At 39.2% G+C, this 15,915-nt stretch overlaps 3 protein-coding genes across 7 annotated transcripts in view; 1 reads left to right on the top strand and 2 right to left on the bottom strand.

Moving 5' to 3' along the window:
* LOC306841469 (rho guanine nucleotide exchange factor 28-like) overlaps window positions 1-6,633 on the bottom strand; it is a 39,819-nt gene extending 33,186 nt beyond the window's left edge. For all 3 annotated transcript variants that reach the window (XM_079371397.1, XM_079371396.1, XM_079371395.1), the window contains exons 1-5: window positions 6,277-6,633; window positions 5,294-5,337; window positions 2,196-2,337; window positions 1,316-1,425; window positions 856-1,042 (exon numbers count right to left, since the gene is read on the bottom strand). In XM_079371397.1, coding sequence (XP_079227523.1) covers window positions 856-1,042; window positions 1,316-1,425; window positions 2,196-2,337; window positions 5,294-5,326 — 472 coding nt within the window. In that variant the 5' untranslated portion in view covers window positions 5,327-5,337; window positions 6,277-6,633. The remainder of the gene's footprint in view (window positions 1-855; window positions 1,043-1,315; window positions 1,426-2,195; window positions 2,338-5,293; window positions 5,338-6,276) is intronic.
* Window positions 6,634-6,676: 43 nt separating this feature from the next.
* On the bottom strand, window positions 6,677-11,806 carry utp15 (UTP15 small subunit processome component). Of its 3 annotated transcripts, none has more exons than XM_079369584.1 (12): window positions 11,654-11,806; window positions 11,028-11,135; window positions 10,823-10,915; window positions 10,526-10,710; window positions 9,782-9,960; window positions 9,477-9,602; window positions 9,015-9,150; window positions 8,837-8,921; window positions 8,170-8,325; window positions 7,845-7,946; window positions 7,487-7,620; window positions 6,677-7,362 (listed from the first exon to the last, which is right to left on the bottom strand). In XM_079369584.1, the coding sequence occupies exons 2-12, from the start codon at window positions 11,115-11,117 to the stop codon at window positions 7,062-7,064; spliced, it is 1,587 nt and encodes a 528-aa protein (XP_079225710.1). In that variant the 5' UTR covers window positions 11,118-11,135; window positions 11,654-11,806; the 3' UTR covers window positions 6,677-7,061. The 3 variants fall into 3 exon arrangements, with proteins under 3 accessions (XP_079225710.1, XP_079225712.1, XP_079225711.1); XM_079369586.1 differs by having other exon boundaries at window positions 11,028-11,123; window positions 11,648-11,806; XM_079369585.1 differs by having other exon boundaries at window positions 11,620-11,806.
* A 470-nt stretch (window positions 11,807-12,276) lies between these two features.
* LOC306828242 (transcription factor BTF3-like) lies at window positions 12,277-14,712 on the top strand. The gene is made up of 6 exons (XM_079350563.1): window positions 12,277-12,378; window positions 13,111-13,179; window positions 13,274-13,387; window positions 13,546-13,747; window positions 13,849-13,905; window positions 14,326-14,712. Exons 2-6 carry the CDS (start codon window positions 13,111-13,113, stop codon window positions 14,370-14,372), a joined length of 489 nt encoding a protein of 162 aa, XP_079206689.1. The 5' UTR covers window positions 12,277-12,378; the 3' UTR covers window positions 14,373-14,712.
* Window positions 14,713-15,915: the final 1,203 nt, after the last annotated feature.

Below are 15,915 nucleotides of genomic sequence, written 5' to 3' on the forward strand. Positions count from 1 at the left end.
CCGATATTATCAGCTGGCCGATTAATCGGTCGGGCTCTTCTTCTTCTTCTTGTCCACAAATATTCTGGATGATAACCCATCAAAGGGCTCACATACTGTTGTTGTGACAAAATCAGGGTTTTTTTTTGTTTCAGTGCCTATTACAATGGCACCTCTATGAAATAGTAACCATCAGAGGAAGGTTAGGGATCGATCAATTTATTCCCAAACAGCTTCAGCAAGAGAGTGATGTCAGCAGCAGTGTTATCAAATGAACCACGGACATTTAGAGGGAGCCGCTGCAATGAAACAGACTGCCATAACTATGTTAACGCTAAATCTAGTTTGTATTTATGTAGGTGGTCTTACACAAACAGATTATGGCATCTAGGCTAGCACACATGGTGGTCAACACACACACACATACACACACACACAATTGCCCTCAGATTTATGAAGCTTTGCCTCTGGCTACTTCCAGATGGAAACGCTCTATTAACTGCATTACATGCTGCTTAATTGGCTTTGATGAATTTAACAGAAGCACACATGTGACCATGCTCACTTCCGATTCTGAGCCCAGTGAGCATGGATGGAAAACAGGAACGATGGTGGAGAAGTAGACTGGTGGAGGTGAGTAGTTCAGCAGCTCACCAACCTAGTGTAACACTAATAACAAGTTTTTCAGACAAAGTTAAGTCTGTCTATAAACTGATTTCTTCCATTTTAAATAGTTATCAAACTTCCTCATCCATCATTTTGTAGGCAAATAAATTGTTGTAAAATCAAAAAAAAAAAAAGTATAAAAATGTGCATTTGATAAACATGTTTGTTCAGAAATATCTGTTCAGAGCGACAACATAATCCTGCTCTCACCCTCTCCACTGTGGCTTCCCAGCACATTCCAGTTCTGTGGGATATCCAGGTTGGCCATGGCCAAAGCCACACGACGATCCATAGTCCAGCGAGAGCTCTGCTTGCCAAGGTTAAAAAGGCTGCTCAGCTCTCTATGATCTGTGGAGCTCAGGCAATGTCCGTGGATAACCAGGTGCTCTGCCAAGTCCTGAGGATAAAGTGGTGATAGATCAGATCAAATCTGTTGTAACTCATGTGCCATGTTCAGGGATAGGGAGCCAAGGTGAGAAGACTTAACTTTTCAAAGCAAAACATAATGTTTAGAGGTTTTTTTTGTTTTTTTTTATACTTCAGTTGGATTATTTTTTTCATTTTAAGATGGATATTTCTGAGACAGAATAAAGAACGGGGGTAAAAGCACATCATAGGGATGATACAAAGTGCATGTAATTTAAGTTTTTTTTTTGTTGGTCTTTCCTACCTGAGCATCATCCTGGACGTACTCAAGAGAAGCTCCTCCCACCCAGGTGAGGGGTGTGGTTTCAGAGCACATGTAGGCCTGGACAGAAACCATCTCAGCCAGGTTATGTCCTAAAACAGGACACATGAGACATTTACACCAGACAGACATTAAACAGAGCTGCTATATAAAGACAACAATGTCCATTTAACAAAGATAATGCCTGCAGCTGTCTTCTGATGCACAGCAGACACATTATTCTGTCCTATAAATCAAATAAACTGAAGTAAAGGTCGCCTCGCTAAAAAGATATCAATCTAAAGTCTTCTTTGATAAATAGATGAAAAGATGTTAGACAAAATACACAGTTCTTATGACACCATTAGGGTTAGGGTTATATAAATACACATGTATGGTTAAACCCAGTGCTTCTTCTTGCCCCTTATTTAATGGAGAATGATACAAGGTTTGAATAGTCCAGCTATCGTAGATGGTGAACAAACCTGCAGGACTGTCTGCTGTCTGTTTCAACCTACACAGAGGCTCAGTAATGTTGACATACTGTTTATGGAGCTGCTTCCCTCCTGAGAGGAAGCTGATAAGATTCCGCATCCTTCCAGACCACTAGCAGGGACAGTCTATGTATATATGTGTGTGTGTGTGTGTGTGTGTGTGTGTGTGTGTGTGTGTGTGTGTGTGTGTGTGTGTGTGTGTGTGTGTGTGTGTGTGTGTTAAGATTCAAACAGTGATTAACAGTTCCTGAGTTTATTACAGACAGGAATTGAAAACCTGGGGATGTCAGGATGTGCAGTCTAACATCTGAACATTTTGCCCTTTTCTTGGAAAATAAAAACACTACTTGAACACATTCACACGGCAGACACACATAATATGCACTTACCAGGCACTATAAAGCAAAGCATGACATCACTCTGAGCCCGGGTGACATGAACCAGCATGGATCCTTCCAAAACAACGTAGATCTCTGTATCCTCTGGCATCGAGTCTAAGCCCTCCAGCAGGGCAAATACCTTTGCCTGGCCCTGAGATAAAGAAAGGTGAGGGAGGTTGAAAGAGATCAAATAAAAAAAGGAAAATACCAGAGAGCAAAAAAATATCCCTTTTTATAAAGATAAGACTATATTCTGATGCAACTCTACCTTTTTATAAAGTCTAACAAATCCCTTGACAGCATTCCTTTTGAGGTCAAATCAAAGTATTCCCCCCTCAATAAAAACAGGAATGTCTTAGTGTCTACTGCAGAGACCTGCCCTGAGCCCCACCGAGCCGAATGCTTTAGAGGCAGAGGAACCACTCTGACAGACTGATGGGCAGCTTTTTTTTTTTTTTTTAAAGTTGTGCATTTCTAATGTGGGTGTGACAACATGTTATGCATCAGCCTCAGCAGACAGACAATCTTCACTGAAGAGCCCACGGCTAAGCTCTTTCAATTCTAGGTCACTGATGTATCTCATATTTGGGTGATGTTATGATTCCAGAGCTGAGACACAACTGGATTTTAAGTAAGAGCGCCAAAGCATTGTATTGGCCCATGAAACAAGTGTAAAGTAGTAATGTTAATCTTTAGTAACATAGCTTGCTATGTAGCACAACAAGAAGTGTCAAATATTCCTGTTTTTTTTCTTGGACCTTGAAATGAATTTAAGACTATTGATAAGCACTGGCTTGTTGCTGTTTCACATGTGTACAAACAGTAGCTTAATTCAGCTAACATGTGCTATTTAAATTACTGCAAGTGATGTGATTCAAGTAGCCCTTGGCCACTTTCACTTTATCAAAGTAGCTCTCAGATGAAGAAAGTTTGGAGACCCCTGAGCTAAAAGCTAACTTTGGCAGTATGCTGTTGTGAACAGTGTAAAAGGGTTATAAGTTATGCTTTTACTGTATGTCTGTTTTGTTTTGGAGAAGATAATGCAAGGATGACATGAGATTTTTTTTAAAAATCAACATTATTAATGCAACCGCAACTGAGCGGGATACTTGTCAGAACCATTTTAAACATGCAAATCCTTTTAGTTTCAGTGTTTCAAAACAAAAAGAGAGAAACGTCTTTTATCTTTCAATTGGCTGCTTTTAAGAGCGGATTGTTTACAACAACATCTAACAGTTGCAAGGGATGAAATATTTTGTAAAAAATGTCAATTTGTCCAGCTACAGTAGCCTCAATAGACTAGACTGAGTTCAAGCACATGACACACTGTATATGGGTTATTCTGGGCAACATATCAAATGACTGAATGAGGCAGGAGCAGAGGAGACAGGCGGGAGGGTAAAGACAGCAAAGGCATCACACAGTATGCATGTAATGATGTAAAAATGTTGTTTATTTTCAAGTATTTCCTCCATCCTTTTTCTTTTCATCATGAGAGTCTTTCTATTAGCCTTCATCACCTCAAGCACTGACCTAATTTCTCACGCTTTAAAAACTGAGAGGCTTTCCTCTCACTTTCCCAGATAGAAACAATGTCAGTAATCCTTCCTCCATGTCTCCCCGTCTCACCTAATCCCACCTTTCAGTTCTCTATCCTTTTGCTCTATCCCGAGCCGGATACTCTTTGAAAGAGAGAACATCAGGTTTACACACAGCTTTTCTTTTCACTCATTAACAGTCCTCACCTGACCAGATGTTAATCACTCGTGACGCTGTGTGGACACTTAAAACATACAGGACATGACAACGAGAACTTCCCTGGCAGAGGACAGTGGACGCTGTGTCCCAGTGTAGCAATTCTGTTTGCTTTACTCTGGCTGGTAAGGATATTTGCTTTAAGGGAAAATATCTCAACAACAAAAAGGGATTGTTCATCATGAAAGTTGACACAGACGTGCACGCCTAACTAAGGATTCTTTAAAAAGACGGATGATCCCTTTAGTGTTATTCCCACACCACAAGCAGTCTGAAATACAACTTAATATGTTCCAATATATGCTTGTGGGACAAATCCCTGCGAATCACACTGCCATTAGCACAATTTAGCATGCTAACAGGCGAAAATGACAAACATTGCATTTTGGGAAACTGATGTTAGCATGTTCCTCCAATTTTGCTATAGCCATATATGCATGTTGCATAAACAGATAGATCCATCTCTTTGTTGGCTTGTAAAGAAAACAAGTTAAAAAAGTGGGGCATAGGTGTTTCATTATGACATGAAAAGGCCAGTGTCCACATTCAAAGTTTGTAAACCTTTCAGTAACCTCGAGTGGATGGAAAACAGGATCAAAAACATGTCAGATCAGAAAGGGTTCAGTTGTAGTTATTGAGTGTGATTAAAGCATTTCCCTTTTTGATCTCATTAGATCCTAAACTGGAACTACTTGATGGCGGTCCTGCCCTGTTTGACTTCAGCTTAACCTCACAGACATCGGCCCCCCATTCAACAACAGACATCACAACTCAAACTGTTTGCAAATACGACTTTTTTCTTCCACCTCTGAGTGTGTAAACTACAAATACAAAACATCATTGTGAATGAATCACACAGTTATTGATTTACTAGTTATACACACAAATGCCAGGCTGATGAATATGGTTATTTTTGCCAAGAAACTATGATTCAGTGTTTAAATAAACTCTGAAATGGGTCATTCAAACACCAATAATGTTTGATCCAAGTTGAAAGCACTACGCTCCTTACATCGTGGCGCCTTCACTGGCCCTTGCGCTGAATCCAACATCGTATTTAGAAGAGTAAAAAAAGATACACAACTTAACTGAACAAATGATTAAATTACATGTTCTGTACTGATCCATAAAGAGAAAACAATTAAATCCCTTCAGATACAGACCGACTTTAATTAATAGTTTGATCATGAGTCCAAAACCTCTGTACAGACTTTCAGTTTGTATAAATGTGCAGGCTGCTGATCCTTGATTTCTTAACTCAATTTGCAGAGATTTTCCTGGGACAACACACTCTTGAGATTAATAGGAGAAGCTGGTCTCAAACATGACAGCAAACTAGAGGTCATACTCACATACAGAGGCACTTTCCTCCTGCTCAGCTCCATCTGCTCAGCAACTACAGGCAAGGAGGGATATTAAACAGACACACCAGAGACAATGTTTAAAAGAAGGAGACTCACATTGATTCCTCTGTACTTCTTTGGTGTATTCTGTCTGCTCCTCGGCTCCGGAGGAGATTATCAAACCTTTTCTGTGCCAGGCAGACTATGTCTAATGAGACAGGATCATCTTTTGATCTGAAGTATGAGAGTAATGATTATGATTCTTTTTCTTTTGGTGCAAAGGGATAACACTAGAACACTGCATGAGCCCAAATCTCAGGTAACAGCTACTGCAAAGCATTTAGAAACCAGAATCAGATTTATGGGAAAAATGAGTCACATACAAGGTAAGACGTTGGCTTTAGTACAACCCTAACCCAAAAAAAAACAGACTTTACAGTAAATAATTCATAAAGAAATATGAGGGCAAGAACTGTATTTCAAGAAAGTAGGACTTTAATTGCTGCAGGATTTATCAGCTGAAGAGAACATTATACAACCTGCTCTTTTTACTCCCTTTTTGAAGACCTTATTATTTACAGTGCAGTTGCACTAGTCTTTGAATGTAGAATCGTTTACATTTAAATGTTCAATTAACCTCTTATTAGTGTGAGAAAAGCAAATGTTTTTTAACTGACAAGCAGGTTCAGTTCAAGAGACAGAAAATGGTTTATTACTGTTAAGTTATCAACATGTCATGGAACATAGAAGGGGGGAAAAAGCATTTATAGCTTTAAAAAATATGTCATTTTTAATTTTTAATGATTCAAATTAGTGTTCTGTATTCGACTTCAAAATTAATGAGTTCTGTCTTTTCTTATTGTTTGGATTTTACCATCCAAACAGGGTTGACACAATAGCAAACCCACAGCATTATAGCCCACCAAGAAAAATACTTGTTTTGTTTGAACTCAACAGCTAGTAGGAAAGGTTCGGATAATTGTTTCACCTACCTCGACAGGAGCTCAAACTCCCACTGAACAAACCGGAGTGAGCGCGTGGATGTCGCAGACAGAAACGAGCACCTAACTCGGACTCATCCTCGGTTTGTTAGCTGCTGATTCAAGTGTCGCAGTTTATGCCATAAGTTGAGAAATGGCGTTCAGTCGGCCAGGCTCCTTTTTCCAGTGAGCTGCAGCCTCCACCGACACAGCATCTCCCTCTCCCGACTGACTTGATGTTCTCTGTCTTCCGTCTGCTCAAATGCTAATTCATCCCTTCATGTGAAAGTTTAATGTTTCTTCGAGGTCGCAGCGACCTCTAGTGGAAGGTAGACAGTTAGGACACCGTCTAAAAAGTTGTTCTCTCTACACGTTAAAAACCTTCATGGACACAATTACTTGGAGTCAGATCCAATATTACAAAGATTTATTCATCTGCTTATAAAACATTTGTTATGGAAACACAAAGCAGACATCCATAGTGGAATCATTCAAACACACAGCACATTTATGATTAAGTGTAATTACAACACTTAAAAGCAACATCTCCTCATTCACACACGTACTGCTCATACAGTAAAAGTATTTTGTCTTTGCTGTTTATTCCCACCAGAGTGATAGCATGGATCTTTCAGTCTCTTAAAACCTGTACCAAAATGTTTGTGTTTTGGACATGCACCCTGTCATGTCAGAAAATGCGTCTGATGTCTCAAAAAGGAGGGTTTTGAGTTCTAACGCCACTCAAACTCAGGCTAGAGCAGTTTTTACCCCACTAAAAAGGTGGGTGGGTAACTACATCAGGTGGCCTGCAGCTGTGGTCTTGAGGTGCTTGCGTCTCCCTGATTGAGGCCATTAGGCCTGCTGACGCCTGAGCAAGGCACCTCTTTTCTAGGGAGGGAAGAGGCAAACATTGTGTCCAACATGCCCAGAACCTCCAGGAGTTCCTGCTGGTAGTCGATCTCCCTTTCCAGCAACTCCTGCAGGCGTAACAGCTGCCGATCCACAACTGGAGACTGTCCAATAATTGACTTATAAATGTCCAGGATCATCTCAGTTGCTGTAACAAGGACAGGAGAAAACCTGGGGTCCACCAAATTCCTGGAGAACAGACAGAAATAAAGTTTCCATTCATTAAAATGTTTTTGCATTATCTCATGGACAGCTCCCAAAATGAACGCATCCACTTAACAACAATGTAACACGTTTTATTTCTGCATCTCACCCGATTAAGAAATTGAGCAGCTGACAGAGTCCTTGTTCATCTCTTCCTGCCAAAGCGTTCTTTAAGGTTCCTCTTCGATCCAGCTCCTTTATAACAGCTACTGTGATCTCCGGCTTTCTCAGCCTTATCCAAGTCTATTAATATAATTGAATATGCATTTATAATCAATAACAGTAAATAATATATAAACCTTTTTAAAAACATTTATTTCTGCATGAGAAATGCAGTTCAACTTCGAATTTTCAACAAGTAGCACGTCACTGCTTAACTTAGCAAACTGAAAACTAAAGAAGGGACAACAGGAAATGTGTCACTGATTAAGCCTTGTTGCTAAAGTTTAAATAAATAAAAAGCAAACCTCCAGAGCTGCATCCAAAGCCTTTGATACATTAAATTTCTTGAGCTGTTTGTCGTATTTGGCCAAATGCTGTTTCACTGGCTTGCTGACTAGATAGTCATCCTGGGAAAAGACGAGAAACCAAGACTTTAATTAACAGCTGGGAGAGAAAACGGTTCCATTAGCATCATATAATGACTTAGTATACAGAATGAAAGACGTCACTAGGATCAGCCATTCAAAATGTACAGATGGAATGAATTACTCAAATCATCTGTGAATAATAACCAACAAACACCATCACATCTTTAATTGCTGCATTTAGCGACTACTAAAGTAAAAGGACCTGTTTAGGGACATAGTTCTTCCCCTTGACAAAAACACGATATGTTGGACGCCTCCTCTGCTGGCCGGAGGTTTCCTTCGAGTCTTCAGGGCTTTTCCTGTGTTTGACACTCAGAATGCTGTTGGTCATTCCCACGACGATGGACTCGTCATCCGGCTATAAGCAACACAGAGAGTTTTATTTTAAAGAACTTTAAATATAAAACATATCAATATGTAACCACGTCTAGAGCTGAGACTTTATTTAATGCATTCTGGAAAGGTAATTAAGGGAGGAAAAAGAAAAGACATCTGTTCTGTGTAAGGTTGCACTTTGTGTCCTGTAAACCCCGACTTCAACACCAAACAGACAGAATATACTGCTTCATGTCATTTCAATTTACATGTCAGGCATTAATTAAAACTTCTTTTGCCTGATTCACACGTCGAAACTATCCCATTAGACTCCCAGGGCTGCTTTTTCCAATCACAATTCTTCTCTCTACACTGAGGTTTTTCCTTGTGTATTTATAGGTCACAGTGACAAATAACGGGGGCATGCTACGTTGGATGACAGTTATCATTAAACCTCGGAATTTGCTTCAATTATTTTAAAACACTCTCCTCCATCTGTTAAAAAATATATATATATATATTTAAAAGATGATAACTTGAAAGTACTTTCTTACCGCCAAAGCCAGACTGAGGATGGAGGCGGCGTAGTCAAAGTTGTGGACCACTTTATAGTTGGTTGTGTTGTAAACCTTCACATGCCTGAAAGACAAGCACAGGTTCTAGATTTGGATCATGATAAAGAATGCCTAGAACTCCATGAAATGCATACTTTACAAACAGCCATCAGCATACCTGTCCAGAGAAGCTGACAGAAGTCTTTGTCCATTACTGCTGAGAGACAGGCTGGTGACAGTTTTGTGATGGTTCTTTAGGGACACCAAAGGCTGGCCTCCTTTTAGCAAATCCCACACTTTTACATAGCGTCCACCTAAAGAGAGAAACAGAGAAATGTTTTCAACAAATGTTCTGTATAGATAGTAAATAAAGTGTACATTTGTGCATGGCTGCAGGGAGGTAAATGTTGTAGGAAAAAATACTTCTATTTCTGTCCCGACTGAAATCACAGCCCAAAAATCAAAACAACTTTGGTTGCTTGTGTGTCGAGGCCTGTCCAACTGTGAGCATTTCCTCCACAATGATCTACAGACTACAACCTGAGATAGGCTGAGGGACCCAGCATTGAATTAAAATCATCCAACATTGTTCACAGAAGTGGTGTTGAGTCTGCGATTAAAGGGTGCACTGTCTGAATACCTGCAGAGACGAGCAGTCCCTCAGAGGGATAGAGAAGCAGACTCTCCACTGGCTGGCCATGGTCCATTGTCATCACACTCTTCTCCACCCTGGCATCAAATAGTTTCACTGTGTGGTCATAAGATCCTAGAGAGAAAAACGTGCATTTTTAGTCAATGACAGGTTCAATCACACCCTAAAGTGGCTTTTCAAAGTATCAAATCACATAAAATAAATGGGATGCACAAATCCTAATGTTCTGGACTTTGTTAACATTTTCTAGCATACAAAATAAAAAAATTAACATATGACAACTTCCAGCTTACCGGTGATGAAAAGATCCCTGTTGAGTTTGCTTGTGACTCCGCAGCGAATGTAATCTGTGTGTTCTTGGTAAGTGTTCAGCTCTGTTGCATTTGGGATGTCCCAAAGTCGACAGGTGTAGTCGTCTGAGCCTGTGAGGATCTGGTAACGATCTGAAGTGAAGTCTGTCACATGCACAGCCCTGAGAAACACCAAATGAAAATAATAAAACGCATCGCCCCAATTTCATGGCATGATGCTTCAGTCAACTAGAACTTGAAGCTGAGGCTCAGGAGAAAGAGATGGTCATGTACTCATATCATAGTCAGCAGTGTGTGAGCGTGTTTTTGTAAGATTGGGTGTATGTGTCACATACTGTATAGACACTTAGGAGTGGTAAGAACACCAGTAAACACTTTAGAGGTACAGTCCATTTAACATTTACAAGCTGTCAGAATTCTTGAGATCATCAGAATATCAGTCGATGGATCACTCAAGATATCATCATTCAACATTTAACTTATAACAAGAACTGTACAAGATGTGAGAGGCTAAAACACATCCTGACCTGCATCCCTAAGCAGGTACAAATGATTAATGGATGGTCTGAAATTGGCTGTTCCATTTCAGGCATTTGCTCTTGACATGTATCCAACCAGTAATTTCCTGCTGCTAAAAAAAACCAGGATGTTGCAATTAACCCTAATATGCAACATTCTTAATGCGAGAATAGCATAACTTAAATAATATTATAGGGTGACACATACTTTTTGTGTCCTTTGAACATCCGAAGTGCCACCTTGCCACTGACGTCAAACAGTCGTACTACAGAGTCCTCGCATCCCGCCACAAGCAGCTGACCGTCCGACCGGAACCTCCCACAATATGCAGTGTCTTTAAACCGCGTAAATGTCTTCACTGGCTCCTGGGAGAATGGCCCGTAAATGTGGATCTATAGGGGAAAAAAACATTTTAACATTCAGAGGACATATTGCAACCACAATTGCTTCATAATGTCAACACTGATTCATTTTGCTGAGTTCATGCAAGAGACGCCAACATACCCTTGTGAAGGCTGTCACTGCAAAATGATGCGGAGCCACCGGGGAGAAGTCTATGTTTGTGATTGCTCCAAATTCTTTTATCTGGACAGGAGCCTACAGGGAGAAAAACAAGATATATTGTAAGAAATACCCCAAAAAATATGTGAAAAAGGGGGTGTCATATTCTGGCTGAGTAATTATGTTAGAGTATAACAAAGAACTTTACCTTGTAGTTTTTCCAGTACAATGTGTCTTGTGTCACTTTCTCTCCAAGTTTAGGATAGACTTGGATTTTGGTTGGTTTAAATGAAGCCATTTTTAGCTACACGAAGTTCTGTTTAGATGAAGAAAAGATGTAGACGTGACTATTAGACAAAATATACAGTGAGATAAATAACACTGGGCATTAGTAATACTCGAGCCAATAAAGTTAACCCACAAATCACAATCAGCATACTGAGACGTTTTCAACACCATTTCATTTATTAATCAAACTGCATTAAAAACATAGATCACAACTCATCAAACTATTCAATCATTTAACGCCAAACTAATAATTCAACTATGTTGGATGCGTCGCTTGTGTTGACTAGGTTTTATTTCTGCGCACAAAGGGCTTACTCAATTTTTCTTTTAAATATCCAGTTAATCCTCGTCTACTAGGGTCAATTCCGTGTAACTTACTCTGTTGGTTTGAAAACAACAACAGTGTATTATTCATAAACCTTGAACAACGTGCTCACAGCCTCAAGTTAGTTAGCACAAAGCGGTTTAGCCAGCTAGCATTTTTTACGAAAGTACATTCTGTTGATGCTTACCTTTGAATAAAAAGTCCCAGTGGTGTACACTTACTTATTATAGTTTCAGCGTGTTGAATTTCCGTGATATGGATTTAGGTTGGCGGAGTAAATCAAAAAAATATCATTTTAAAGTGTTATCACGTTGCCTCTCAGCGCACTGGAGGACGCCATGATTACAAACGTGACGACTTCCGTTATGTATGTCATGTATTTAATGCAAACAGCTGAAGCTTGAGTATTAATTTGTATCTTAAATGTAAATGTTGGATGGCACTGACGGTGGCCTTTGGATACGAATTTGTGAATATTCCTTGATAATAAAAAAATGATTGTCATTTCCTAATAATTTACCTACATTCCGGTGCATTTAAGCTGTTTGTAGAAATACTGTGTCCACTTTAAATGTGTTAATTTTATGATTAAAGTGTGTTCCGAAAAAATACTTTGTCAAAGAATACCGCAAAAAAAGAAAATAAATGTAAATAAAGTCTTGTAAAATAGGGTACGGTAACTTTCAAGAAAGTGATGGAAACAAACGTTATTTTAAGGTTTTGTCTGATATTTGCTACTATTTTATAATATATTTTACAATGGTAACATTTGTAATATAGACGTAAGAAACTATCACTTCTACATTTTAAGCACAAATTGTGTAAAGAAAAAAAACACATCGGTGGTTCATCCGGCAGACAATGGTCTCACTACGTCACTTCCGTTTCTCACTCCTTTCCTCGAGCTTCTGTCGACTGTGTGATCCGCGTGTTTACACACTCCCAGGTCAGTTTAAGTCTCTGTGGCTTTTTAACTGTGTCACTGCCCTTTTATTTTGAGCTTGTGCAGAAATAACAACGACCTGGCTCACACGGTGCCATAGTGTGAGTAAAAGGCCAGTTACACACGTAGGCTGGTATCTGTTTGAAGAGGCCGGAGTTAGCTGTTTAGCCTTGCTTGCTAATAGCCGACAGACTAGTAGTCAAAATGAAAACTCACAGGGGAACTGGCTTCACAGTTCGGGAGATTTCTATCATTTTCTGTGACTACAGATAACATTAAAGTATGTGCACAATACAACTTATTTAATTCAACTCAACTAATGCATGTTTGCTTTGGAAAGCATATCTAGATAAAGTCAACAACTTAAAGTGAAACACCTGTTTCAGATTCATGCAGAACTTGAGTCGAGACTGATTGTGTGTGGCGCTATTTTTGGCTTCATGCAGCTGTGCATTCTTGTGAGTGTCCTAGGCTCAAAATGTAAACGACGGGGATTTTGAAGATTTCTAGGACTGTCACTTAATTCCACTTACGCAAATCAATTTTATTTATCGAATAAACTATTATACTGTTCTTTATTTATATGCATATATGACAGGTCATCCCCACAAGGTCAACTATTTAGTCTGCTTTGACATTTATAAATGATTATTGGTGCCTTTTCTGTCTTCAAATAATCTCAGATTTGTTAGTAAATTTAACATTTTGTCATGTGTACGTGTTGTTTTTTGTCAGATGAAGGAGTCGATAATGAACCAGGAGAAGCTCGCCAAACTGCAGGCGCAGGTCCGCATAGGCGGCAAGGTGAGTTAGATTATCACACCTTATTAAGTACAAAGAAAAGAAAACACTTTTCGTTGGGAAAATGCACATGATGGATGTTTGTTGTGCTCTCTAGGGGTCGGCCCGAAGAAAGAAGAAGGTGGTGCACAGAACAGCTACAGCAGATGATAAGAAGCTGCAGTTCTCCCTCAAGAAACTGGGAGTCAACAACATCTCTGGCATTGAGGAGGTAAAGCTAATTCTTTTACATCAAGGTTTTCCTGAAGTACAAGACGTGTTACTTATGAATAAAGTCATAATTATTCCAGGTACGTTTGAAAAAGCAGGAGCAGTTGTTTGATTTATAACCTTGAAACTTTACTATTTCTCTTTGTTGTTCCACGTAAGGTAAATATGTTCACAAACCAAGGAACAGTGATCCACTTCAATAACCCAAAAGTCCAGGCCTCCTTGGCTGCAAATACCTTCACAATCACAGGGCATGCTGAGAACAAGCAGCTCACAGAGATGCTCCCAGGAATTCTAAACCAGCTGGGAGCCGACAGTCTTACCAGCCTCAGGAGATTAGCAGAGACTCTTCCCAAACCAGGTACCCATAACACTCACTGTTCTATTAATTTAACAAGGTGTCTGATGTTTGTTTTTTTAAAAACATTTAGCTGATGTTCACCCCTCTCTCCCCCCCAATAGCTGGAGAGGACAAAGCCCCCATGGTTGCTGCTGAAGAGGAGGATGATGACGTTCCAGGTAACCAAATGAACTTACTCTTTCAAAAGAAGTATTTGCATAAACTGCAATACATAGAGTGGGACTGAAATAGATAGATAGATTGATAGATAGATACTTTATTGATCCTGAGGGAAATTCAATATGTACCTAACAGGTCAGAAGGGAATGTCCTAACTGTTTGTCTTTGTTTTATAGTTGGGAGAATATTGGTTAAATATTAGTCTACATATCTATTTGAACACAATACATTCCTATGACTCCAACAAAACCTGTGCATTTATTCAGCTATTAGGTTCTATTAATATCATACACTAATATTAAATAAGTACTTTTTCTATGAATAGTAAGTCATTATTGTGCTCATTTTGTCAACTGTCTCATATTGACTTAGCTTCAGTTTTCATTTTCCTTGATCAAACTTTTGATTGTGTTTTGCAGATCTTGTTGAAAACTTTGATGAAGCTTCAAAGAATGAGGCAGACTAGCCAGTCCACTTTTGCATCCTGTTCTTCACTCACCATACTTTGACATTGCAGCATTTTATAGTTGTTCACGTCTATTATTGCTCTTTGCCTACTACAAAATGCCGCTTTTAATTGTAACATTGACAATTGGACTCTAACAGGTAGAATTAACTTTTTTTTTATGGCAGTTGATTGCCACTCCTTTGTCTGATTTGCTTGGTTCTGTAGTACAAGTGAAATAATTTAACTCAGTGGAATGTGCAAGCCTTTCTCTTTCTCAAACGGCCTCTCCTGCATTGTGATGCCTACACATCAAACATGTACTGGTGGTATTAATCATGTAATAAAAAATCGACATTGACTTCTTCTTTTTTTTTTCTTATTTGTGTTCCACCAGTCCTGTCCAACATTTCATGGAATAGCAATGGGTGCCATGTTGATCATTTTTAGATAAGTAGTATGATAGTTGATAAAGAAATTACTGAAAGAACAAATAACTTGTATTTTTTTGGATTCCCCCCCCCCCCCCCCCAGTTACCGTCGCAACATCCCAGTGTTGAGCAATGGCGCGTCCTCTGCACGTGATGATTTTTTAGTGATATTTGTGGTTTTGTCTCTGTCTTGATCCCTAAATCTCTTGGTCTTGTCTCAGTCTCAGAACCCTCTGGCCTCAGGTGTCTTGGTTTCTGTTAGTGTGGCGTTGACAACGCTGCCCAATATTCTAAAAGAAAAAAAATCAAGTCTTTGCCCATTTACTTTGATGTTGAAATGGGGAGCCTTGAAGACGGGTCTTGAACTGAAGTGACCTCAGAATTGGGCAACGGACTGGCTGACTGATTTTGGTTTCTGTCTTGTTTTGCTGCATTGGATGGGCAGGGGAAATTTTCTGACTAGATAAATTTAAAGGGAAAATGATGTGAGGGGATCAACACCATGGTTGAACTGAAAATACCATCACAAACGATAGATGTTTTGAAGTCATTACAAAACGTGATTGTAAGGTTAGTGTAAGAACAGTTATTGAATTATGGTGACCAGCATTTACAACACAATGAGTACTTTTATGGCACCTTCTGTCCTGCATAAGTAGATCAAATGTGTATATTTCAAATGTGCTCTCCATAGGTTCATTAGACACCCTGAAAATAAAATGTTAGGCTTAAACAGTTTAGATACAGTTTGATTCTTTAGATGATGAATGATGGAACCCCTGTAGTTAATGTGACATAGAGAGAGAGATTATTAAAGTTCTCTACTGCAAAAATATGAATGTTCGAGGATGTTAAGGAACTGACACTGAAATAACTGTTTAGTGACTTGACAGGTTTTAAGGAATTTAAATAAAACATTGAGTACAGACTTACTGGAAGCGTTTACAATGTTAATATGTCACAAACACTTCTACACATTATGGGATCACAGGATTTACATAGGTGTGAAAAAAAAAGATTATTTTTATTCAAAGTGTAATGGTTTGTTCTCTCAGCTGACATTTAGCAAAAGAAAACCGGATTGCCCCATGTGTGACTAAAGCCATGGGCAGGGAAAGTCCTTGTGTTAATCC

The sequence above is a fragment of the Symphodus melops genome, assembly GCF_947650265.1.
Source record: "Symphodus melops genome assembly, chromosome: 1".
Lineage (NCBI taxonomy): Eukaryota > Metazoa > Chordata > Actinopteri > Labriformes > Labridae > Symphodus > Symphodus melops.

Coding starts and splice junctions, on each gene's coding strand:
- LOC306828242 (XM_079350563.1), top strand. CDS start 13,111: ATGAAGGAGTCGATAATGAACCAGGAGAAGCTCGCCAAACTGCAGGCG. Junction 13,180..13,273: donor AGGTCCGCATAGGCGGCAAG/GTGAGTTAGATT, acceptor TGTGCTCTCTAG/GGGTCGGCCCGAAGAAAGAA. Junction 13,388..13,545: donor ACATCTCTGGCATTGAGGAG/GTAAAGCTAATT, acceptor GTTCCACGTAAG/GTAAATATGTTCACAAACCA.
- utp15 (XM_079369584.1), bottom strand. CDS start 11,117: ATGGCTTCATTTAAACCAACCAAAATCCAAGTCTATCCTAAACTTGGA. Junction 9,961..10,525: donor ATGTTCAAAGGACACAAAAA/GTATGTGTCACC, acceptor GGTGTTTCTCAG/GGCTGTGCATGTGACAGACT. Junction 9,603..9,781: donor CAGGGATCTTTTCATCACCG/GTAAGCTGGAAG, acceptor TTTTCTCTCTAG/GATCTTATGACCACACAGTG.